The sequence below is a fragment of the Monodon monoceros genome, unplaced genomic scaffold, assembly GCF_005190385.1.
Source record: "Monodon monoceros isolate NGI ecotype Baffin Bay Population unplaced genomic scaffold, NGI_Narwhal_1 Super_Scaffold_12, whole genome shotgun sequence".
Lineage (NCBI taxonomy): Eukaryota > Metazoa > Chordata > Mammalia > Artiodactyla > Monodontidae > Monodon > Monodon monoceros.
In genome coordinates, this window is record NW_021703768.1 from 8,467,198 (window position 1) to 8,493,228 (window position 26,031).

Consider the following 26,031-nt stretch of genomic DNA (forward strand, 5'->3'; position numbering starts at 1 on the left):
AAAGCTAATTCTTGGATGGGGTGGGCTGCTGCAGGGCATCCACTGGGCACATGGGCCAGCTGGCCTCGGAGCCCGGAACCCCCATGCCCACGGTCCTGGGGGGATTCCTGTGAAGCCACTTCACAAGGGCTCTCCTGCTTCCCCACCTTGATTCTAAGCAACTAGATGTCAGCTCCCATTACCAGCTTAAATATTTTAAGAATACTTGGTTATCACTGGTTTCTGTAACCAGTTCTGCAACTACAGCATGGTGAGAATGATTCCACTGCAGAACAATGTATTACGAGGTCACATCACCGGCAATAGTGTGGCATTGACGTGTTCCCCTCTTTTGGTCTTATCGTGATGTGGTTTCATCGTTTCACCATTTGTATATCAGGAAAAGGGTGAGTCTGCCCTGCTATCTGCACGGGCCTGGCCGGGTTGCTTACCGGGGCAGGGCTGCGTGTTGCAGAGAGCCTCTTCCGTGTGCAGGCCCAGGCAGATGTCGCCTCCATAGGCGGGGGCTGGATTTGTGCACGAGCGGGTCCTCATATAATGTCCACCTCCACATGTCGCTGAGCACTTTGACCAGGAGGACCAGCAAGACCACACGCCATCCACTGGGAAGGGACACAAAGTCACACCGCTTCTGAAATCCACATCTGACCCATGCAATGTGGCTACAGAGAGAGTCTGCACTGTGCGAATGTGTTGTGCGCACCACTGACCATCACAGGAGGGGACTCAGGATCTTCCACCTGGCTTTTCACATTCCTCTCTACGCTTCTTCAGTTCCTCCTATTCTTTCAGGAAATAGTTATAAGCATGTAAAATGCAAGCACGAGGATGACCAAGGAGTGCGTGTACATCTGCAGTACAAAACCCAGTCTCTGGGAAAGACCATGAACTACAGAACAATGCTCTGTAGTTGTTCAGGTGAAGCCCCGGCTAGCACTACCTATGCCACCCGCCCAGGACAGAACCAGTGTCTTATCCTCCTTTTGTGTCACTTGCAGTTTACAGAACAAACTGTGGACTCAAAGATTTCATGGACAGAGAGGTGAGGAGTGTTCTTAGCACACCATAGGTACTTAACTGATGTCATCCACAGAACACACACCTGTCCAAATTCACTTTGATTCAAAAGGTCTCCCCTCCATGAGATTCTCACTTACTGTTCCTTCTTCCTTGCACTTACTGTTTTCATAATAAAGAAGAAATAAATTATCTTACTGACTTGGAATATGACTTAGGAACAAAGAACCATCTGCTGTCCTTTGTCAGCTGAGGTCTGGAATCAGTTCTGAACCAAACACGAATTGAGAAAAAGGAGTGATGGAGAAAGACCAAGCTATTTCTCAATGTTGGGAATAAATTATGTCAGTGAAAGTACTAGTTAGACCAAACCACAGAAGAAAAAGGATCATTTCAACATGGGCTCAACTTTCAAACCTTACTGCAAGTTTTGATCCACATTAGAATTGGAGATCGAATTTTTCATTGATTAATTTAAGAGGTAGTTTTATATTTCTCAGGTCTTCGATTAATTTTCAAACTTAATCATAATGAGAAAACTTGTTTTTAAAGAAAATATACCACCCCTTTGTAACTGTTTCTTGTGGACCCAAGAGGACAAAGGAGGAGTAAATGCATAGGGAGGAAAGAGTCCTAAATGAAGTAAAAATAGCCTATAAGAGCCCTGAGTCTTCCAACCCCTCCGTGTTGAGTTGCATCCTGGCCTGTGTTAGGAATTTTCTAGCAGGTGGGAGAGAGAATTGACATTTGCCCCACTCAACCCCCTGAACTCATGCATTCCCAAGTGGAAAGTGAGAAGGGCCACTCTGAATATTTTCACATCCCTCTATGGAAACTTGGCTTTCAAAAAGAAGATGAGGACAGAGCTATTTCAAGACATTAAGGTTACGTGTACCTGATACTGCCTTGACCATCAAATCAACGAAAATAAAAACAGCCACTAGATCATGTTAATGGGAAGTCTCGGACACGGGCCCGCACCTTGCACTCGAAGGCCAGGGCAGCATCTGAGCACCTGGAGGAGTCTGTACATTCAGCCAACAGCAGCATGGACCTGCGTCTGGAGCCTGGGGAGGCGGAGTGGCTGGAGGGATCCTGACTTTCCCATGTGGCTTTCCCTCCCCCACTTTACAGGATGGATCCTCATCTAATCATGTTGCCCCAGGGATCCCCTCAGCCCCCGGGGAGGAGCCCTTCCATTCTCCAGGCTGGGGCTGTGGGAAAGACATGTCTCTGTGACCTTTCCCAGCCCCTCAGCATCGCTTGGCCAGGAAAGCTGGGTAGTTTGGAGGGAAGCATCTCCTGAGGCTGGAGAAACTCAGGCAGAGACAGCGGAGGAGGACTGGAGAAGCAAGGACATTACTGAGTGGCCCAGCTACAAAGCTGGGAGCTGTGTTTTTCAGCTTAATGTACGTGTTGATTCATCCATCCATCCATCCATGCATCCACTCCTCCATCCACCCATCATCCATCCACCTATCCATCCCTCCATCATCCACTCATCCATCCATTACCCATCCACCCATCCACTCCTCCGTCCATCCATCATCCATCCATCCATCCATCCATCCATCTATCCATCTATCCATCCATCTAATAGATGCTCACTAAGTACTGCTACAAGCCAGTTCCTTGCTTAAGGAACTCAGAAAGTTGTTTGTACCAACTGAAAAAGATGCTATATTTGCAGTGGTGCGTGCCTTTAAAACCAATGTACACAGTATTTGGAATGACCCCTCATGCCCCACCCCTGCTTGTCTATATGACCAACTCCCATCTGTCCCTCAAGGCCCAGTCCAGGGGCAGCCTGCTTGATATAGCTGCCATGATTCCAGCTCCATGGGTCCCCAGCTGATGTAGCCATTGCATCTTGTCATCAACCCAACCATACTGGGTTGACATTATTCACAGGATGCTTCCTCACTGAACTCTTAAGTTCCTTTCTGACCTGGACCAGGTCACTGTGTCTTTCTTTACTCAGTGAATAGCACACAGCGGGTGATCCAAAATTGTTTGCTGAAAAACTGAATGAATAAAGAAAGGAAGATCAAGTAACCAACTGCTTATTTTCTCATCATTCAATAACCATCACTGAGAGCTATTTCGAGTGTGTGCCAGGCCCACGCTTGGAGCTGAGGGCACTGCCGTGAGTGAGATGGTCCTGCCCTCCTTGGGTGGTCACTCTGACAAAGTCAAAAGGCAGGATGCACAGCCAGAGGTCAGCACTCAGGATGGCCATGAGGCATCGGGTTAAATTAAAGATCCTCTGACTGTGGGAAGGTCAGGTGGAAGCGATCCAGGTGACAGAGCTGCACTCAGAGCCGGGGCAAGAGGAAGGCACAGATGGTTAGAGCATTAAAGGTGACAGAGGAGCCTTCGGGGCTGTATTAGCAGACAACGCCCTGAGCGGGGGCAAGGGGGCTCCTTAAGGTCATTTTATTAACCCTGCGCTTCTGTGGGAAGCCTGTGGAATGAAAAGCCAGGGGTCAGGAGGAAGACCCAGACATCACAGCTCCTGTGGGTCTCCAGGAGAGGATGCTGCGTGTTTAGAGGACTGACCTCAGGAGGATGTAGACCCCTGTCAGCTGAGGGCACCAGGGACAGGCTTGGCAAGGCCTTGCTGGGCCACCCCTGATAACTGTCACTCTGGTGAGGACTCTGTGGTATGGAGGGAGGTCAGTTCTGGGGGGCGCTGGGCACACCAGAGTCTGGGAGGGACCAACCTCCAGTTTAAAGACAGGACACCGCTCTCTGGACCATGGCAGCCCAGCCCACTTCTCAAATGGTGCAGTGCTTGGGGCCACAGTCCCTTAGAGTGGTTCCTGAGAATGCTTCAGTTTCTGTTAAAGCAGAAGAAATAGATGAACATAATCCAGCCTAGGTGATATCTGTCTTTATACCAATGTAGTTGGAAGATTATAACTATATCTATCTATATCTTTATCTACATCTGTATCTATATTTATAACTGTTATATATCTACATCAATATCTATGTCTATACTTATATCTACATCTACATCTACATTTATATCTATCTATCTATCTACCACAAATTATGTCTCAAACACAAAGCCAGGGAAGCTGAGTGAGAAAGTCTTCCACGGCCCTTGATGTTTCGGTCTTTTCCAGATTACTCAATCCACTCACCTGGGCAGGGCAAGATGTTGCATTCCTGGTATTCCAGGGAGGGGCCCACGCAAGGCATGCCCCCAAACTTGGGCTCCGGGTTGTTGCAAACACGCTTCCGGTTGCGAATGCCCCTGCTGCAGTCTCGGCTGCACTGTGACCATGAGGTCCAGGCTGACCAGGCCCCGTTGATGGTGTGGGAAGAGTATCTCCCAGCACGCAGGAAATCACCAGAAAGGCCTGCAAGGGAAATGGCCAAAGCACGATTCTGTTAGGAACTCTTAGAGTAACCAGAGTCCAAACTAACTTTCATTCTGCAGCACTGTCTGCTTTGCTGTTGCAACTATACTCTCAAATATCAGTGGAACACTTTTTACACACCTCAGAAGCACAAAACTAAATAAAAATAACATTGCAGTTTGCATGATAATCTCCTATAACTCAAGCTTCTTTCTCTGCAGTTGCTATTAACAGGGGTGCAACTAAGAGCTCAATTTGTCAATGTAGCAAAGTCCTTATACAAGTAATAGGGTTTTATGGGTAATAGGTCACTTATTGTTCTGAGAAATTTCTTACAAAGAAAATACACCTTTCTCACTTCCATTGGGAATTCTACAACAAATTGTCCTTGTGCAATTCATGTTCATTTTGATGGAAATGCTTACTGACTTATGAAAAAATATTCAGTCATTTTCTCAAAGGTAGGCAGTGTGACACAGTTTTAAGAAAAAACTCTCAAAGTATGCCATGAAGTTCTGGGGAAATGTGAGAAGTCAGATGTGTGAATAGTTCTATCCATTGTTAAGTTTCTTGGTTGTCTACTTAAAAATTCTGGCTCAGAAACCTAGGCAGATGCTCTTCAGAGAAAATAGATTAGAAACCTTTTTCTCTGATGAGAGAGTAGTTTGTGGTTAATCAATAAAGAACACACAATTTAGCCTAATTTCATGTGATCAGAGGCAAACAGGTCCAATTTTGTATTCTCAAGACATCAATACCAAAACGTATGGGTAGTCGTTAGAACTTGAAGCCATTAAGACACAAGAAGGATAAAGTATTTTTTAAGCCATGCCCACAATATACTTTTGGAGGAAATATAAGAAGTCTTTTATAAATGTTTATCAACATTTTTCCTTAGTTTATATCATTTAAAATGAATATTAGTGTTGGTTTTATATGTATCTGAGAATGGAAGGATTAAAAAATATATGTTTGGATAAGAGAATAAAGTTAAAGAAACAATGTCATTCATTTTCTCTTTTTTTACTTTGATGTCGTAAGAAGTAAGTTCACAGCCTGCTCTGAAATAAGGGAATAAGTGACTGAATTGGAGACAGGGTTGTCAGATTTAGCAAATAAAATACAGGAAGCCAGTTAAATTTTAGTTTAACTGGGCTCTTCTATGAACTTAGAGATAAGACAGATCACCTGTCCCTGGAAGCGAGTCAGTCCCTACAGAGTCACTTACTCACCGTCGGTGGAGCAGCTGCTGGTTCCATCACTAGAACAGTACCGCATCTCAATTCTCTGCCTTCCCACTTCCAGCAAGTTTGGATCAGGCAGGCGGGCCTTGCACGTGTACCGAAATCGCTGCTCGTAGTGGCCCCCATTGTCAGAGATGTTGACAGGTGTCCAGGGCGTCCAGGGTGTGGTCTTTTTCAGCTCAGGGCATGGGTTGGTATTACAAGGCTGGTACTCCTGGAAGAGAAAACACATGAAGTATGCTTATCATACTGCAGAAATAGAGCCAGGGGCATCCTTCCTTATGTGAAGGAGAGGGCTCTCTAAAACTTCAGGTCCTGACACCCACCAGCTACTCTGCAAAGTTAAAAGCACACTTTTTTGTCAAATTAGGCATTGAAGAGAATGTTCGGTGTTCAAGTTAACTGCAAAGGAATCTGTACAGTTTCTACATCAACAATGAGAATGAGATAATAAATGTAATTATGTGTGAATAAAAATGGTGATTCCCCCCAAATCATCTTCCTTTCATTGATAAGTGACCCAAAATGCTGAATATTCTGACGTTAACTTTAGCTTTTTTTTTTTTTTTAAGATAATAGTTAAAATGAGGGAACCAGAATTTGATTTTTGGACCTCATTATGTTCAGTCTAAGACTTATATTTTAAGCTCTGGATCACAGATTCAAAGTGTTAGAATGGTAGCTTTCCAGTTGATAACACGATACATGATAACTTTTGGTCTATAAGAAATTTTCACAAGATTTCCCTAGTTAATACATTGTTGGCATTTTTCAGTCTCACCTCCCTTCCCCAGTACCAGATACCTCCATTGTAAGCACAGCGGGGAGGACCCTGGCAAGTGGGACATGCCATTTTTGGGCGGTGGACTTTAGGACTATAAATTTGGGTCTCTTAATCTGGCAAGAATTTTAAACATTATGCCTTCAGAAACACGACCAAATCTAAGGGGCACAAGGTTTGACCTTGAACATAGCACTAGATGTTTCATTAGAGGGAAAACCCACAACATATAATACATTCAATTATGGTCATACTTTTTTTTTTTCTTTTTTGCGGCATGCGGGCCTCTCACTGTTGTGGCCTCTCCCGTTGCAGAGCACAGGCTCCAGATATGCAGGCTCAGCGGCCATGGCTCACAGGCCCAGCCGCTTTGCGGCATGTGGGATCTTCCTGGACCGGGGCACGATCCTGCGCCCCCTGCATCGGCAGGTGGACTCTCAACCACTGCGCCACCAGGGAAGCCCTATGGCCATACTTTTAAAATAATTTTATTAATGTTAAACATACACAGAAAGGAAGAGTTAAATATCTTTCTAAGATTTATTATGAAAAAGAAAATTGTTTTATCCTTCCCCCATCTCTTTCAGTTATCTAGATACTTATCCCTTAGAGCTAACAACAAGAATTTTCCAGCATCAGGCATTATCCATTAACTGTGCACTATGGGAAAAGATTTAGCTCTTTATTCTTTACCCCTTTACCCCTCTTCCTGTGTCTCCAAACCAGATGCAGCCTTCCCACCTCCCATCATCTTAATGTAGTTATGCTGCACTTTTGGTTAGATCCAAATCCAGTGTTTGCACTTATCGCTAGATGAACATTATCCACAGGTGACTGGTGCAGAGAGCTGATTGGTTTCTGTTTCGTGTCCAGTTTCCCTCCCAGTCCGACTCAAGGACTCGCCTGGTTTGTCGGGGTAGTTGTCTAGTTTCTATGAACTTGTCATGAATTCACTCCCCATCAGGTATTTTGACACAGTAGGAGCTGTGATGGCTGGTTTATGCTTGGAAAATAAAGAAGTCTCGGTAATATTGTATAAATGAATTCTGGTAGGAGAGAAAGTAGCCATGTGTATCCACACCAGAAGCTTTAACTGGAAGCCTGTTAAAATATTTATTTTGTCATGATTCTAATTAGTCTAACTAGTTTTCTTTACGCAGGGCCTATCTTTTAAAATTTTCTTACAAGGGACAATACTCGAGGGCTCTTCATGTTTGTGACTTCATACGCTTCTAACAGAAAACATGTAGAATAATCATCACCACTTTCCTGATTTAACACCTCTTGCTTCCCTTCCCTGGCCCACACTGATGCTCCCCAACCCCACACCAACACACACTGGAAGACAGTTGATTTCATTTTCCTTTGTTTACAGCATGTTTTATTATAGCATCTTTTGGATGCTGCCTTTTAAGTGAAAAAATAATAACCCCAATGGATGCCATAAACTCAATCATGTGAAACACTAGACAGAACACGTGTGTGCTCTTTTTCACTGGAATGGAGACCACGTAATAGGAATGCAATCGGCCTTGTCTGGGACCTTCCAGGCCCAGCGTGTGGCAACACTGCCAGCCCCAGATTGAAAATGCCATATGCATTCCCTTCATCACTCTGCGTCAGCCTGGCTGGGCAAGTGTCCAGGGGCGGCTGGCTCCTTGCCTAACTGGACTTAAAACATATGTTGTTTATGGACCCCTGCTTTTAGCATTAACAAGTTTGACATCACCTACAAAATAGTAAGATCCCATGTCTCAATAAACAAACACAGAGGGTCCTCCCAGTAATTCTGAGCTTCCTTGCACTAGAAATTTCACCTCTTCTATGGAGATGAAGTTGTTTTTTGAAACAGATGAATAGAAAATATATTTTAAAGCCTGGTTGGCCTCTGTGTACTGGTAAAATGCTCAGAACGGTGGGGGGATGGTGGCGGCTGTCACATGTCCCAGAGGTGGGTACACCTCACGGGTGAAGAAGAGCAATTCAGGCCCGTTAGACCTAAACCTCTGATAACAAAGTCTGTTCTTACGTTCCATTAGCTCCTCACTGCACAAAATCCAACAGGAGTCTCAGGACCTCTCCTTTCAACTGCCTTTTAAGGTTTGATTATGATGCATTCATTTGAAATATCAAATTGTGAAATACTGAGAAATGGTATGACTGATCTGTTTTATATTAATGACCAAGATTATAAAGGGGTTCAATTCAGTGGTGAGTGGTTGTATGGCTTAACTGAGCCTGTATGCTCCAATTTACTGAGGAACTGCTGCTGTGAGTAAAATAGAGAGATGGTGACAATCCAAGCAAACCTAAATTTGAATGGAACTTGAACAGCATTATATTTGATGCTTAAAAGAGAAATTATTTTAAAAGGGATTTCAGGGAGCTAATTATTATACCTGTCACATAGGATTCTTAATATTCTGGTGGAAAATATTAGATAAGAATGGTTAATAAATCAATCCCACTGCTGCTATATATCCAAAGGAATTAAAATCAGGATCTCAAAGAGATACCTACACTTCCATGTTCATTACAGCATTACCCACAATAACCAAGATATGGAAACAACATAAGTGTCTAGTGATGAATTAATGGATAAAGAAGATGTGAGACAGACAGACAGACAGACACACACACACACACACACACACACACACACAGTGGAATATTATTCAGTCACACACAAGAAAGAAGGAAATCCTGCCATTTACAACAACTTGGACCTTGAGGGCATTATGCTAAGTGAAATAAGTCAGACAGAGAAAGACAAGTTCTGTATGCTCTCACTTATATGTGGAATCTAAAAATGCCAAACCCAGAGAAACACAGAGTAGACTGGAAGTTACCAGGGGTTGGGGAAAATGGGAAAATGTGGGTCAAAGGGTACAAGCTTCCAGTTATAGGATTATCAAGTTTGGGGATCTAATTTACAGCATGATGATTATAGCTAATAATACTGTATCATATACTTGAAAATTTCTAAGAAAGTAGATCTTAAATGTTCTCACCACAGTAAAGAAATGATAATTTTGTGACAGGATGGAGGTGGTAGCTAATGCTATGGTGATAATCATTTTGCAATTTATAAATGTATCAAATCAACACATTGTGCACCTTAAACTTACATAATGTTATGTGTCAATTATATCTCAATAAAGCTGGAAAAAAATAAAATAAAGACAGCAGCCGATGCAAGGACTGCTTGGACTGCAAGGACAAAAAAGAAAAACAAAAGGTCAAGAACAACAAAGGAAAAAATAAACATGGTTACTACATCAATTTTAAACAGTTCTCCTAACATGTTGCCTATGTTTTATATGTCCCAGTCAACAGTGATACAACCATCCATTTAAAAGTTTAATCTGGAGACCTGGGAGGCACCTGCCTGTTCTCCCTCACCTCTAGGCTAAGTCCTATAGATATGGCCTCTTAGGCTCCTTCTCTCCTCCCCTTCTCAACTGTCTCTTTTCTAATTCAGGTCACCATCATCTCAGTCCTGTTTCACAGAATCAAAGCGTGTATTTCACTGACATTTAATTGTGTATTTATAAGTCTGCCTCCTCAAACAGATCGTAAATTTGTCAAGAGCAAGAACTTTGCCATATTTATTTTATATTACCAGTCCTAAGTATAATACTATAATTTTTTGGTGAATGGATAAATCAATTCACAGATAAGCCCATTCTGGTGGAATCTGCATAAATCTGGGGAAAAATTAGATGGTTAAGCAGGGCCCCATTTTGCTGTTTATTTTTCCTTTGAGAAAACTAAAATATCTTACATTCCATAGGTTGAAAGTAAAATAGATGGTAACAGTCCAAGAAAAATTTTGATACCATGTGTTTAGCACAAAATAAGAAAATTACCCTTAAAGTGTTTTCATCAATAGCTGAATATGTGAACTAAATATATTCTCGTATGGGGTACGTATGGCTTCCATATGTACTTATCAAATTCTCTTTCCGTAACTAAGTTGTTACACTCTGAAACAGAAAGCCATTCTGCACCAGAGGAACAAGAGAGTAATGTAGCTGTGCTTGCGAAGGGCCAAGGTATTGAAGCATATGTAGAGAGGTAGATCTCTGATCCCAGGAGCTTGAGGAAGCAGAGCACAGGTTGACAGGAAATCCTGGAAATTAGTTTCGTGGTCCCAGCAAGAAAGAGAAAGAAAAGGGAGACAGCGCATTCAAAATTATAATGCCACGGAATGACTTCTGCTTCCAACCAAGATGGGGTAACACAAACGGGATGAACTCTTTCACCAAGAATAACTTTAAGATACATAAAACAATAGTTTGTAAGACATCGGACGTTAGGCAACGAAGGGCAGTGATCACCGAGTTTCGGAACCATGAGGTGAGCTCCACAACTGACCCAGCCTACAACCTGGAGAAGGTTTCCAGGTGATGGTGGAGGAAGAAGAGACCCAGGCACAGACCAGTGACTGGGGAGACAGAACTGGGAGGTAAAGGAAGCCAAAGGGGCCGGGGTTCTCAGCAGGAGAGGGCTGCACAAAGAAGAAACTCCAGTTATGCACAGCTCCCCTGTTAGGTATTCAGCTGAGTAGAAATCCGTGAATGTATGTGTATGAAGAGACTACACATGGGTGGGGAAAGACCCCCCTGAAAAGATCAGAGGGGACAGTGCACGTCACTCACATAGGGCTGGAGATACTGCTTGCTCCTAAGAGCCAGACTGAAAAGCTTCATAATTCTCCTCGCATCAGTTAGGGTACCAGGAAGGGTCTTGTCTCCACCGTGCGGAAAAATCACCCCAGACTAAACTCTGCTCTCATCTCAACTAACAAAGTTTACAAGCAAAAACCAAACAGATCAAACCTAGTTTCACATAACTTGATCTTGTCCCAAAGGACAGCTCTTGCATAATTTGGGGAATACAAAAGTGTCCAACGTACAACAAGGAAAAGGTCACAGTGTCTTACATCTAATCTAAAATTACCAGGTATGCAAAGAAGCTGCTAAAAAACCACAACTTACACTGAGGAGAAAAATCAGTCAATTGAAATTGGCACAGGAAAGCCATAGATGACACAATTTGTAGTTAAGAATATGTAAAACTGTTATTATAACTGTATTGCCTATGTTCAAGGAGCTAGAAGAAAGACAACCTGTTAAGTAGAAACATGGAAGATCTAAGGAAGAAATAAAATCAACTATACACAACATTCTATGAGGTCGACTTTAATCTGGTATAAAAAACCAGACACAGACATAAGAAGGAAAGAAAACTACATGTGAATATTCCCCATTAACTTAGACACAAAAGTGCTTAACAGGACTTTAATAAGCAAAACTCCAAACTATTTTAAAAGTTTAATAGCTCATAATTATGTAGGGAGTATGTCAAGGGTGCAAGGTTCATTAACATTTAACATTGGATCAAGGAAATTCACCTTATTAACAGTCTAAAAAGTAAACCCATACGGACATCTCAATAGATACAGAAACGTCATTTGATAAGATGCCCAAAGCCACTCCTTATAGAAACTCTCAATCAACTAGGATAGAAATAAATTTCCTAAATCTGACAAAGGACATTTATTAAAAACATACAAGCAACATCTTAAAGGTTAAAGCCTGTATGCTTTTCTTAAAGCTGAAGAATATAAGATCAATATAAAAGATTAAGTCTGTTTCTATGTACTAGCAATGAGGAATCATAAATTAAAAGAATGCCATTTACAATGCTATCAAAAATATGAAATACTTAGGAATAAGTCTCATAAAATATGTGCATGACTTGTACACTTAAAGAAAATTTAATCTTCTAAATGATCTATAGAATCAATGCAATCTTAGTCACAATTCCAGAAGGCCTCTTTAAAAAAATAAAATTTGACAAGCTAATTCTAAAATTCACACAAAAATACAAAGTATCTATCAATAGAATAGCAAAAGCGTTTTGCAAAGAAAGGACCTTGTTGGAGGACTTACACAACCTGACTTCAAGATTCATTATAAAGTTACAATAATCAAAATGCTGTGGCATTAAGATTGAAAGATTGAGCAAAGGAGTGGAATGAAAAGCCCAGAAATAGACCCACATGCATATGGCTTATTGACTTTTCAAAAAAGGTGCAAAGGCAATTTAGTGGTAAAAGCAGTCTTTTCATCAAATGGTGCTGGAACAATTTGATATCCATATGTGAAAACCTGAACTTTGATCAATAACTTGCTCTACCCGTGATAATAAACTCAAATGGATCATAGAACAATACCTAAAAGCATAAAACGTATAGAATAAAACCTGGGAGAATATTTCTGAGACCTTAGGTTAAGCAAAGATTTCCTAGATACAATGCCAAAAGCATCAGTCATAAGAGAGGTAAAAATAAGTTGTGTTAATCAAAATCAGAAACCTCTACTTTTGAGAGACACTGACTGTTAAGAGAATGAAAGACTAGTCACACATGGGAGAGAATATTTGCAAATCAGTTATCTGATAAAAGGCTCATACCCATTATACACTTAAAAACTTAAAACTCAACAATAAAAGAAGAAAAACAGTATAAGCATTGTCAAGCGTTATGGAGAGACATTTCACCAAAGAAGATATACAGATGGCAAAAAAGCATATGTAAAGGTACTCAACATCGTTATTTTTTTTTTTTTTTTAAGAATAAAGGTAAATTAACACAGATATAGGTAACAAATGTATGGACACCAAGGGGGGAAAGTGGGGCGGGGTGGTGGTGGTGGTGCGATGAATTGGGAGATTGGGATTGACATATATACACTAATATGTATAAAATGGATAACTAATAAGAACCTGCTGTATAAAAAACAATAAAATAAAATCCAAAAAAATAAAAGAATAAAAGTAAATTAAAACCACAAGAAACCACCACACACTTATTAGAATGGCTAACATGAAACAGAACAAAAGAAACCTCGAACCTGACCATATTAAATGCTGGTGAGCTTGCAGAGCAACAGGAACTCTCATATCCTGCTAGTAGGAATGTAAAATGACACAATTGCTTTGAGAACTATTTGACACTTGGCTAAAAGCTTAAACATACACTTACCATATGACCTAGACATTTCCCTGCTAGATATTTACCCAAGAGCAAAGAAAGGATATGTCCATACAAATACTTGTACATGAATGCTCACAACAGCTTTATTTGCAATAGCCAAAAACTGGAAACAATGCATATACCCATCAGCAGGTAAATATCTAAGCAAATAATATCCAAATAAGAGACTACTCAATAATAAAAAGAAATGAACTGTTGTTATATTCAACATAGAAGAATCTGTAAAGAATTGTGCTACGTGAAAGAAGCTCCCCAAAATGGAATGACAATGTATGATTCCATTCACATAAAATCATGAAAAGTGAAAACTATGTAGAATCAAAAAGATGAGTGGTTACCTGAGACTAGGGAAGGCAGGGAGGTATATGAGGGAGGGGTTACGAAAGGAAACAAGGAAACTTTTGAGTTGATGAACACATTCATTCTCTTGTGTTGATGGTTGCATGGATGTACATATCTGTTAAAATTTATCAAATGTTAAACATGTGCAGTATATGGTATACCAATCATACTCAATAAAATATTAAAAGCTATGTGGTCACTGAAAGACAATTCTCTTTCTAAAAAATGGTGGTTATTTTGCTAATTTAGAAGTGATATTCAAAACAGCTGTGTTTGCACGTACCTGCACACAAACTAAGATTACAGTTATTTTATGGTGTTCGCGCTGGAATATTTGAGACCGAACGTAACTACTAAGTATTTGTAGATAAATGTTTCACAAATACAAAATGTGCACGATCAAGCCAATTTTACCTGTCATCCCACATCCTACATTGTATGATAGAAAATGTTATTTTCTATCATACAATCAGCCAGTGTAGCAACTGCCTGTTTAGCCTACATATACACGTGCATCAACTGCATTCTTTGATAATCTCACTCCTCTTACAATCGGTTTCTTTAGCTTCAGTGCATTTTCATGCTGATACAGGTCTTTGAACACGAAGGAGTTAAAATTACAACCAGTTTCTTTAGCTTCAGTGCATTTTCATGCTGATACAGGTCTTTGAACACGAAGGAGTTAAAATTATCTTCCATGGGGTTTGGAGATGTTTGTGAGTCACAGGATGGCTTGGTGGAAGTAGCACTCAGCCCCAAGGCCACCTTCTAACTTACTGTATAATCCTTGGCAAATCTTTTGAACTTGTCTTAATCCGTTCAGGCTGCTATAACAAAATAGCACAGACTGGGTGGTTTATAAACAATTTATTTATTTCCCACCATTCTGGAGGCTAGAAGTCCAAGATCAGGGTGTCAGCATGGTTGGGTGAGGGTCCTCTTCCGGGTCACAGATGTCTCTTTTTATCCTCACATGATGAAAGGGGCTAGCTGGCTCTCTAGGGCCTCTTTCATAAGGACACCAATCCCACTCATGGGGGCTCCACTCTCATGATCTAATCACCTCCAAAAGGCCCCACCCCCTACTACCATCACCTTAGGCATTAGGTTTTCAACACATGGATTTTTGGGGGACACAAGCATTTAGCCCATAGCAGAACACACTGCAACAAACACCAAATGAAGGGTTATACAAGATGATCTCAAAGTACTTAACAAACACATTTTGGAATCCAGAATCTTGCTTTTAATTTAGTCGGCCAACCCCAAATAAATATTCAGTGCATGCACTTGAATCTGGTTCATAGAAGGTAAAACGATTTGATATCCAAAGGCTACATGACAGTCTACGCTAGCTACTTTGAAGAGGGGATGCTGATTTAGAGATTTTAAAGAATGTTCTTGTTTTATTTCCATTACTGTTATTAGTCATTAAAGGCCCAATGAAATAAAATAGAAATACTCTTTAAAATGTGAAAGCAATACTGGAACAAAAAGAGTGAATATTTTTAAGTAGAAAATCCCACTATTCTATTGCAGTAACTGCTTGCATTTCAGCAGACCTCCTCTGGGTAGCCACAGTCCTCTCTTTGGCCACGTTCATACATCTTTACTGTATCACTTGTTTGCCTAAGGGTCTCCAAACCCTGCAAAAGCGTTTTGAAGGTAAAGTCTGGGGCTGATGCAACTTCCTTCCTTATTTGGGTGATTGGCAGCACCCCTGGCTCCAAAGGGGGAGAGGATTGAGACGAACATCTCAAGGGCTTTCAAATGGGTGCATTTATCAATACTTTCAACAAGCAGTCAACCTGCGTTCTTCTAAGTGCTGGAAAAGCAGCAGAATACTCCTCTGCTTTCATATTAAAAAAAGATGTGTGCGCCTGTGTGTGTTAGATTATATGCGTGTGCATATCTATAAAAATGGAGCTGGCTCTCCTCCTTACACATACTTTTAGGCATTACTTTTTATAACACTGTAGAAATCCCAAGAGAATAAGAAAATCAGTGCTGTCGCTGGTAATCTTTTTTTATTATAGAGGCTGTGATTTGTGGGCACTCTATAAACTTACATCTCAAAGGAGAAGATCCATTTATTTGGTTTATTCTCTCACTATCATGCCCTTAAATTCTTAGTCCTTGAGGGCGAACATCAAGAATTCAGATATCTTTTTTTTCTGGCAAATACCTTGCAACAAGAGGAGAAACTACTTTTAGTTAGGAGTGAAAGCCTACCATTGGGAAAAATGTTTCCTTCCCAAACTGACCATTGAAATGGGTGACTTTGAGCATAAAAGTCCACCCTTTATTTCCATTCCTCCATTTTTAAAGAAAAAAAATGCTTAACTGTAATATACTTGCTTCAGAATATTTGGACCTATTTTAAGAGTCCTTATGAGGAATTTCGGAAGAACAAGAGTAAATAACACAAACCAAACTGACGTGTTATTTAAGATTGAGGCTTTGAAAGGACAACTCATGGGGCATTGCTTTTACACTAATACATGGGGGCAGTTGCCCTGGATTCTTTTAAGTACAAAAAAACAATAGTCACTTGCTTTCTTACTAGAAAATGATCGTGTGTGTGTGTGTGTGTGTGTGTGTGTGTGTGTGTGTGGGGGTGTGTGTCTCACCACCTCACTGTACATATACAACTGTAGAAAAACATGGCTTAAGAAAAGAAAGAAAAAATACTCCCTATCATCATAGGATTTGGATGTTATGGTTATAGCCATATTTGTGTGGGCTAAAGTGGCTTAATTTCTTGGCAAGAAGATGCAAAATCAAATTAGATTAATGGAGTGGTTATGGAAAATTCAGTCATGAAGATACAGGCTAAAACCATACTCATGGCTTGGGCAAACCCTAATTAAAAAAATTAAATGTATTAAGAGCTGTTACTTAGCAGCCTAGGCAACCATTGGTATTTTACCAACACCTGGTTATTAGTCTGTGGTTTGATAAGTAAACATTTATTTTATATATAAATTAATTTCTAAAATAATTTGTTTTGAGCTTTTGAGAAATGTATTAAAAATAAATGTGAGGGCTTCCCTGGTGGCACAGTGGTTGAGAGTCGGCCTGCCGATGCAGGGGACATGGGTTCGTGCCCTGGTCTAGGAAGATCCCACATGCCGCGGAGCGGCTGGGCCTGTGAGCCATGGCCACTGAGCCTGCGCATCCGGAGCCTGTGCTGCGCAACGGGAGAGGCCACAACAGTGAGAGGCCCGCGTACCGCCAAAAAAATAAAATAACATAAAATAAATAAATAAATGTGAGTCAGATGGTGCTGATAAATATATACAACTTGTTTTTACCTGACCATTGACTGCAAAATGATTAAATACCATTTTCCTCTTTTAGATAATTTGGATGCTTTTATTTTTTCTTTATTCTGCATGTGTAGCTAAAGGAACATAGGCCAAAACAGAATTGTAATGTCTTTTTCCATTTGCTTACTCAGCTGACAAAATTCCTAAAGACATCAGTTTTCTTCTGCCTTTCATCAGGCATGGAGGGTTGAGTAGTCCTACTTGGAGCCTTGGGAGCAGCTGGTCTATTTGTCATTAGTCACCTCCACCATGATTCCTTGATTATGGCACAGCTATGATCTTAAGGATGCCCTGACAGTAAGCACCCACTCGCAGACTCTGGTAGGCAGAATTCTCACACGCCCCCAAGAGCCCCACCACCTGGGTATCACATCTTATGTAATCCCTTTCCTGTGAGTGTGGGTGGGTTCTATGAAAATGATGGCATAGTGAGGTTCCTCCTAATCTAAGACCTCCTTGTAGTGGACAAAAGACAGATTCTCCTGCTGGCTTTGAAAATATTGGCTGCCACATTTTGAGGGGACCACATGGCTAGGACCTGGGGGCAGTCACTGACAACATCCTCCTACCTACAGGCAGAAGAACACGAGGACCTCAGTTCCCAAACTTCAGGTCACTGTGTTTGAGTGAAATAATGTTGGGTAAATGTCTTTTATTTAAGGGCACGAACAGAATTTAAGATGGTGTTCTGTTTCTTCTATGGAAGAGCTTTTCCTAAAGTGTATCTTCATGGGGTGCTCATGGCGCTACAGAGACAAAAGCGTCTGTTGTCAGGAGGGACTGAGAAGCTCTGGGTTCAACAGAGTTAAACGGGTTTCATCAAACCAGGCGTGCTCAGAGCTGATCTTGGAGCCCTTTTCTTAGAGCTTCTCAGGGAACCAGAGTGGAATAGAGGGCACCTTAGCAAATGCTGTCAGAGAGGATGCTACCGGGAATCAAACAAGTTCTCGAAAGGTGAGAGCAGTTTTCTCATCGGAGCACTGATTCTATAATCAACTTTATTGATTCAAACTGAAAATAGGGGTGTATCCCCAGAGTTCTGAAGTTGTATGGAAGTCATCCCTCTTCTGCCAAACCTAACCAGGATTTAACAGACTGAGGATGCAGTCCTACGTTCATAAGATCCTTAGCCCACTTGACTCCATGTTCTAATCAGGAAAGCCATCTAGAATACCCCTCTCCTTCAAGCCTGTGGGTGGGCGGCTTTCCGGGAAGTGTATGATGTATAGGGAGCTGGCACTTCATTTGTCTTGCTCCTCCAATGACCTCCAGTCTGAGTTTATCTATAAGTGGGCTAAGCAGTTCTTATTGTGAAACTCTTTGCTCATTTCCAAGTTCATTGCCTTATGTGATAACCAGGGGAGGCCGCCAGGTCTTAACCTTAACCTAGGGCCTCAGCTTTCTCATCTGAAAAATGGGCACATAAAGAAACATCATTGGGACTTCCCTGGTGGCTCCGTGGTTAGGAATCCGCCTGCCAATGCAGGGGACACGGGCTCGAGCCCTGGTCTGAGAAGATCCCACATGCCGCGGAGCAACTAAGCCTGTGCGCCACAACTACTGAGCCTGTGCTCTAGGGCCCACGAGCCACAACTACTGAGCCCATGTACCACAACTACTGAAGCCCATGTGCCTAGAGCCCGTGCTCCACAACAAGAGAAGCCACCGCAGTGAGAAGCCCGCGCACCGCAACAAAGGGTAGCCCCTGCTCACCGCAACTAGACAAAGCCCACGTGCAGCAACAAAGACCCAAGACAACCAAAAATAAATAAATAAATAAATAAAAAGAAACACATCATAATTTTCGGGGAGTGTTAACAAGATAAGGTGTTCACAGTGATTAGCAGGGATCCTGGCACATGGGGCAACTTTGGTCTGCACAGAAGCCTGGAAATGAAGATGGGATGCAGAACGTGAAAATATTAGGGGTTCTGCAAAGTTGGTCACTAGCAATCTTGAGAAATCACCCTCTGTCCAAGAAAATGCGGATGGTCACAAAAACCCCTAATGATCCCAGCAAGGTTACACACAAGGGAATGGATTTACCTACCTGACAAAAAAGGTTTAAACTTAACTTGCATCCAAGTTTCCATGTACATCATTTCACTCGCTTGGGAATGTGATCATCCAGTAGAAAATTATCTTCGAAATTTGTTCTTAACTGAGTTTACATGAAGCTGACTTTCTATCAGTTCACATTCCTTAAACAATTAGTTAAGATTTCATGTCCTAAAAGATAGTAGTAGGAACATTTATTTAATCTAAAATTCCTACACCACGAATGATGCATTTGGAACACTCACTGCTAAGGTCAAAGTTCTTCTGTCATTTCCTTTCACCAGTATGGAAAGGTTCAGAACCCTTGGGTATTCTTTTGGCTGTCTAAGCTGGGATCCCATCATTTAATGGATCTGGGAAATGAAAAACACATATGTTTTATCAACATCTTTGCTTAGAATTTAAAGCACAAGGAACCCTTTTTTTTTGCTCTTCTTTTGGCCAATTTACCTTGGGAAATTATGATCCTCAAATAAAGTTGTGTAAATGACTTTCTTCTTATAATTCAGATTAACTAGGTTTCTATTACCTCATGAATCTTTCCTGCCAGAAATTATGGGTAATGTCCTAAGTATCTAAATTTAAACAATTATATTTTTGAAATTAAAAGTCAAAGTAATATTGTACAAATGACGTTTTCAATGAACAACACAGTCATGAAAATAGAAGTATCATGTTATCCATCCACTCATCCATTAATCTTTATTCCAGTCATCACCGTTGGAGCATCTATACCTCGTGCAAGATGCTAAGCTACATCCTCAGGGGGTCTTAGATGTTAGTGGTGAAAATGAACAGGGGAAGTTCAAGGTAGACACGTGAAAGTGCCATTAAGTCCCACACCAACTATGTGTTATGGGAATTAAGATGCAGGGGGGACTTGATCTTAAATCACATGAGGACACAGTAATTGACACTGTGGCCAATGCCATGGGCCACTCGGCCTGGGGTTCTGTGTCTGACAGACTGACCAGTTTTATACCAAGGGGTGTATTACTCCCCAGCCACAGCATCAGAGGTTGGACGCACCCAACAGCTTAGTTGCCTTGAGCAACCAATTCTGGCTAAATTATCCATGCCTTCATAGTACGATGTCACTGCTAATACAAAACAAATGAAAACCCCAGTGCAATCTTATCCACTTTAAGTTTCAAGTTTTGACTACAGAAAATAAAAAACTAATAGGTTAAAATATAAGTTGTCAAAAGAGTTGGGTATGTGTCCATATTTTTTTCTTAATAAAGTTAAAATTCGTTATGCCCCAATTTTATAAATGTTCAGAATGTATGCACAGGGTCCCAGCAGCAGGCCTGATGAAAAGAGGAAAGTGCGACAGTAACCTGCTCAGGACTGTGGTCACAACTGATGGCCAAGGGTCATTCCAAGGCCTGGGTGGTGTCTCCAGATCATCCTTACTCTACTGGCTTTCCTCTCAAAGCTGGGAGCTACATTCACAAGAGACCCCCAATCTCCCAGCAAAGGAGGCTCGTTTCAACCTGAGGATAAAGGTGTTACTCTTTCTTGGTAGAGTCACAATCTCAATGCGGTAATATAAATATATAACGACTTTCCTAATATCGTTTTCAAATAGACTATCACAAAAGTGAATGAGGTTTCTCAAATAAACTATCACAAGAATGAATATTCTGTCTAAATGAAGTGACATCATAACACAATCATTTGTCTAAGACCGCTCTTGATGGATTTATTTCTAAGATTTATAAACTTCTCTCCCAGAACTTAATTTAACAGTTTATTGATGTCTTGGGGATATAATTAAATTTATTTATTACTGACAATACTATTAATGCATTCGGTTTGTTGCTGTTGCTGTTTTCCAGAGCCTAAACACATTTCTCACGTTTGCTTGAATTTTTTTTTCCGTGACCTGAGTTTTCGGCCACAGCTCTGCTGTCTTATGCCCCCGCTTCTCGCAGTCCTCTTTCTCCCTCCATCTATGTGATATTCTGGACAATGGATCATTAAGCTGATTCGAGCACACAGCAAAGAGAACAGGCAGAACTTGTGAGGCCTTGGAGTCTGTGCCACAAGGCTGGACAGCAAAACCTTTGTACACACCTGCTCCCTAAACCTGGCCTGACCCTGGCTGCCAGCATTGATGTGGCGGCTTTCCCGTTGCTGAGGACTGCGGTAGAATTAGGATATTCAAGATGTTAAGTTCAAACTTATAAGTTAAACAATTCTGGCCTTTAATATCCTTAACATGTGGCTATGATGCAAAACAGTTTACCTAGAAGTTTGCTATAAAAAATAATTGTCCAAATCAACTTTTAATGACTGACCTACATTATGGATTTTCATCTACTTAAATACAATTTGAACATCTATAAATTCCTAATATACAATATGGTGATTAAATTATTAAGTGGGTAAAATTCCATCAAATCCATATATTGGTCAAAGATATTTATTTATCCTGACATAATTTGTACATTCCTTAGATTTTAGCCATACAAAACTTCCCCCAATTGTCACTACATAAACACACTTGTATGTGTGTGTGTGCGTGTATATATATATATATATAAATGAAAATAGAAAAACTTATAATGGAGGTCACTTATGTGGAAGTTCCTATATGAAGATTATCTAAACCAATAAATGTGGCTACAAGTCTCTTGTTCTAGAATGTTACTTCTTTAATAAAGCAGGGGTATTTCTTGTTTCTTATTTAAAGTTATTTTTCAGGACTATAGAAAATGTCCCAGTTAAAATATTTAGGATTCTGTACTGTGAATGACTTTAAAATTCATTTTTTCTCTTCTAGGAAATGTTGTAAAATTTAAGCAAGACTACTGACTGCTTTCTGCTTCAACTTATATTCATTTAGGCAAAAAAAAAAAAAAACATAAGGTGGCTGAATAAAAATTCCTGTCCTTCCAAAATATGACTGAAGTATCTCTAAATTGCTTAATTTTCCTACAATTATAAGTATATTGAATAAGAAAAATAACTGGTACGTTAGGGTGACTATAGACATCTAAGTTTTCTCTTATGTTGTTACAGAAAAAGGTTTCGTTTTCTTCTTTTCAATCATTCCTCAGTGTTAGAGGTTATTTGGCTTTATTATACCATGAAAGGTCCTTGCCCATATTCAGACAGAACATTACAGTCAGGGGAGTGAGATGCGTGGATCTTTCAAACAAGAGTTTATATGGGCAGGCAGGAATTACACCAGCAGCTAGAAGCCTAAATATGTAGTAATATATAGAATATGCAGTTATATATGAAATATATATATATAATTTCACAAAATTATAGTCAAGGTCGTATACAAGGAGGCTCTACCGTAAGACAGTCTGAATGGTGGAGGCGGCAGCCTCGACAAACGCTGGCTAATTAGTGTTAATGCATTTCCGTGACACCATGTTACCAGCAGGATAAAGCCCAAAGTGCTCAGCTTTCCAGACTCAAAAAATTAGATCCACTGCACTGGCTCAACCCCTCCCATCCTGTGGCCTGTATCTGAGCCATGTGGCAGATACATGTCTTAAAGACCCACAAATACACACTGTGGCTTCAGGCCTCTCTGCCTTTGCTGCTGCTGCCTTTACTGTAACATATGATTCTCCTATATTTACCTGAAAACACCACTCCCTCCTTCACGTCACATTGTGCCCTGGAAAGTAACAGACGAAGGATGCAGCACCACAAGGACCTGCGCGCACAGGGGTGTCTCCAGTGATTTGTGAAGACACCTGCTACCTAGTTCTTGTGTTCTGTTTCTAGCTCAGCACTGGACACTTGCTGCTTGTCACACAGCAGAAGACCTCCCGGCCCTTCCTCCATCAAATATGGCACTAATGGGGTCCATGCACCTGAAAACCAGCCTTAGCTCCTGTATTTTTGATAACTTTTCCTCAACGGTCCGCAAAATCTTTAAAAACACGGAATAATCTTTCAATCAATAAACAATACACGAACAGACAAAGATCAAGCGGCCATGGTTCAAGTGGGGTAGGGGCCAGGAGCTCGTCCAGCTGGGCAACAGCCCTGCCCCCAATGCCACCTACAGGGGCTTAACGGGGTGCCCTTTGCCAAATACACAATAACGTCTGGCCTACAGCTAAAGACTGGCCATTAACTAGTAGCCCCTGATCTTTGAGACACAGGTAAGTGAGCTGGCAGGAATCCTTGGGATAAATCATTCCCATCCTTGACCTGACAACTCTTATTTCTTTGCCTTGTTGTACTGAATTGGCCATGATCTCCAGAATAATATTAACATTAGCAGTGCTGGCAGGAATCCATGGCTTTTCTTTGACTTTAATTGAAAAGCTTCTAACCTTTCACCATAATGTGTGATGGTGTTTGCTGTATCATTTTAATAGGCATCCTTTGTAAGGTTAAAAAAGCTCCCATCTGGGCTTCCCTGGTGGCGCACTGGTTGAGAGTCTGCCTGCCGATGCAGGGGACACGGGTTCGTGCCCCGGTTCGGGAAGATCCCACGAGCCGCGGAGCGGCTAGGCCTGTGAGCCATGGCCGCTGAGCCTGCGCGTCCGGAGCCTGTGCTGCGCAACGGGAGAGGCCACAACAGTGAGAGGCCTGCGTACTGCAAAAAAAAAAAAAAAAAAGCTCCCATCTATGCTTTGTTTGTTGACTTTTTCAATAACTGTTATGAATGAGTGTTGAATTTTATCAAACATTTGTTCTGCATCTATTGGAATGACTCTGACATTCTTTCTTCTTAATCTTATTAATATAAAATATATTATTTATAAATTCTCCATTTGCTCATTGTAAATGTCACACTATGAATATGAACATATAAGTGCAATGTAAATATTTATATATGTAAAATTTATATTTGTACATGAAGTCTGATGAATTAAGGTTGTACAAGGTTGCACAATATGTACACTGCAAAAAAGAAGATCCTGGCAAAGGGGCATGTGAGAGCTGAAATTCAGCCTGCATCTTTTCCTAAGCCATGAGTTTTGGCAGAGGGCTGTCTGTCCTCAGAGGAAGGAGCCTAAGAACCTGCTGGCTGCCTGCCAAGACCTGAGCCTATGCCGTTGTGACCCTCAGACGGGGAAATATGTACTACTTCACACAAAGGCACTTTACAGGTTAGCAGTGCTTCTGGGGCTCATCCATTTCTAGCCCTCGAGGTCAATGTCATTTACCAAGCAACTCAACCACTGGATATCTTATCTTGGGAGAACTTGCTACAGGATTCTCTCACTTTTAAACAAATTGTCCCTTTCTGTCTACTGCTCAGAATCCCTGCCACCATCTCTATGAGCTGGCACCACTAGCTCTGATTTTTAATGCCTTTCCCCTACTCAAAGAGGTGGCCACGAGAAAAGGGACACAAATGTTTAAGTGAGGGAGAGAGATACAAATACAACTTAAAATGATGAAGACCTGACGCTTCTTGCAAATATGATGAGTGTTTGGGGACCTCTGGAGAGAATGCTTGATCTCTGCTCCTGGTTTAAATTTGTGACAGTTCTCCCTTCATTTGAATTTTTCCAGGGCCTTTCACACAATTCATTGAGCAGCTAGTTTGTGCCAGCTACCGAGAAGGTGCTGAGGGTGCAGGGCTGAGCCGCAGAAACAGGGCATCTGCAGCTGGTGGCTTGGAATCTGACAATGTTCTCTGCAAAGTATCCCCAACCCCCTGGGGAATCTCCCCTCTCTAGTGGAGAGGACCACAGAAAAAGCATCACCCAGCTTTCTCGAAATTCAGGCTCACCAATGATTTCACCCTGGTCCAGTTACAAGGACATGATTGACAATTTAAAACTCTGCCAAGCAAAGTTCTGTCTTCCACTGAGACATAAATAGAATGTTTGCAAAGTGTCAGATTGTAAACCTTTTTTTTTTTTTTGGCCACGTCTCGCAGCATGCAGGATCTTAGTTCCCTGACCAGGGATCGAACCCGTGCTGCCTGCAGTGGAAGTGCGGAGTCTTAACCACTGGACTACCACGGAATTCCCAGACATGTCTTTTATAACACTCGACCCTTATCTTTTTTAACTTGAGTACATATGCTGAAAGTTAATTAAGATGCCTTTCAAACAAATGTGGCAAAACCCGATAAATGTGTAGTAAACTCATAGCCACACCTACTCAGAGGCCTCCCCTACACAAATATTAGTCTAAAAGCAACAAAAGGGAAATTTTAAGTTCTGCTAAAGGACAAGGAACAATGAGTACTGGGAAAAAAGTTACAACTTCTATTGATTATATATATATTTTTGCCAAGATCCCAGTAAAAGATAGAAGTGAAGAGTCAGAATTTTAAAAATTGACAATTTGTATCAGGATGGAATTGGATTTCCTTTGGCCAGATTCCTTTCATTAGGCTGTGACTCCTGGGTCACATCTAAGAATAATATGATCTATGAGCACCAAGGATGACAAACAAGAGAGAGCGGGAGAGGCCCTGAGAAGGTCATTTAAGATATATGCATCCAAGGAAAAGGCTGCCAAATCCTCACAAAGGCACCCACGTGGAATGAAACCTCCTTAACAGCCCCAGGAACTGGGGTTTACAGAACCTAGAATCAGCCCCAATGGACCAGAAGTATTTACATTTCCAGTTTACTGGCTGTGCAGGCTAAAGGACCTGCAGCGCATGGAAAACATAACAAATGCACTGGAGGTGCTTAGGCAGATCTCTATTCCGCAGGGTAAACAGGGGGAGTCCCTCAGTGGATACATGGGGGGTACCGGGGGCAAGGCACCCCAACGTGCACCCTCGGGGAAACGCCAGGGCCTCAGCCAATTCTAGTGCCAACCCCTCCTGGTGGAGCAAACTAATGGGGACACCATTTGTATTCGAAGTCCCATTGAGCACTCG

The 26,031-nt window shown here is 41.3% G+C and overlaps 1 protein-coding gene across 2 annotated transcripts in view; it reads right to left on the reverse strand.

Moving 5' to 3' along the window:
* Window positions 1-26,031, reverse strand: part of SEMA5A (semaphorin 5A) — a 471,369-nt gene that overhangs the window by 14,893 nt on the left and 430,445 nt on the right. For both annotated transcript variants that reach the window (XM_029215912.1, XM_029215913.1), the window contains 3 exons: window positions 5,618-5,843; window positions 4,167-4,385; window positions 432-602 (listed from right to left, as the gene is read on the reverse strand). In XM_029215912.1, the coding sequence (XP_029071745.1) occupies window positions 432-602; window positions 4,167-4,385; window positions 5,618-5,843 (616 nt within the window). The remainder of the gene's footprint in view (window positions 1-431; window positions 603-4,166; window positions 4,386-5,617; window positions 5,844-26,031) is intronic.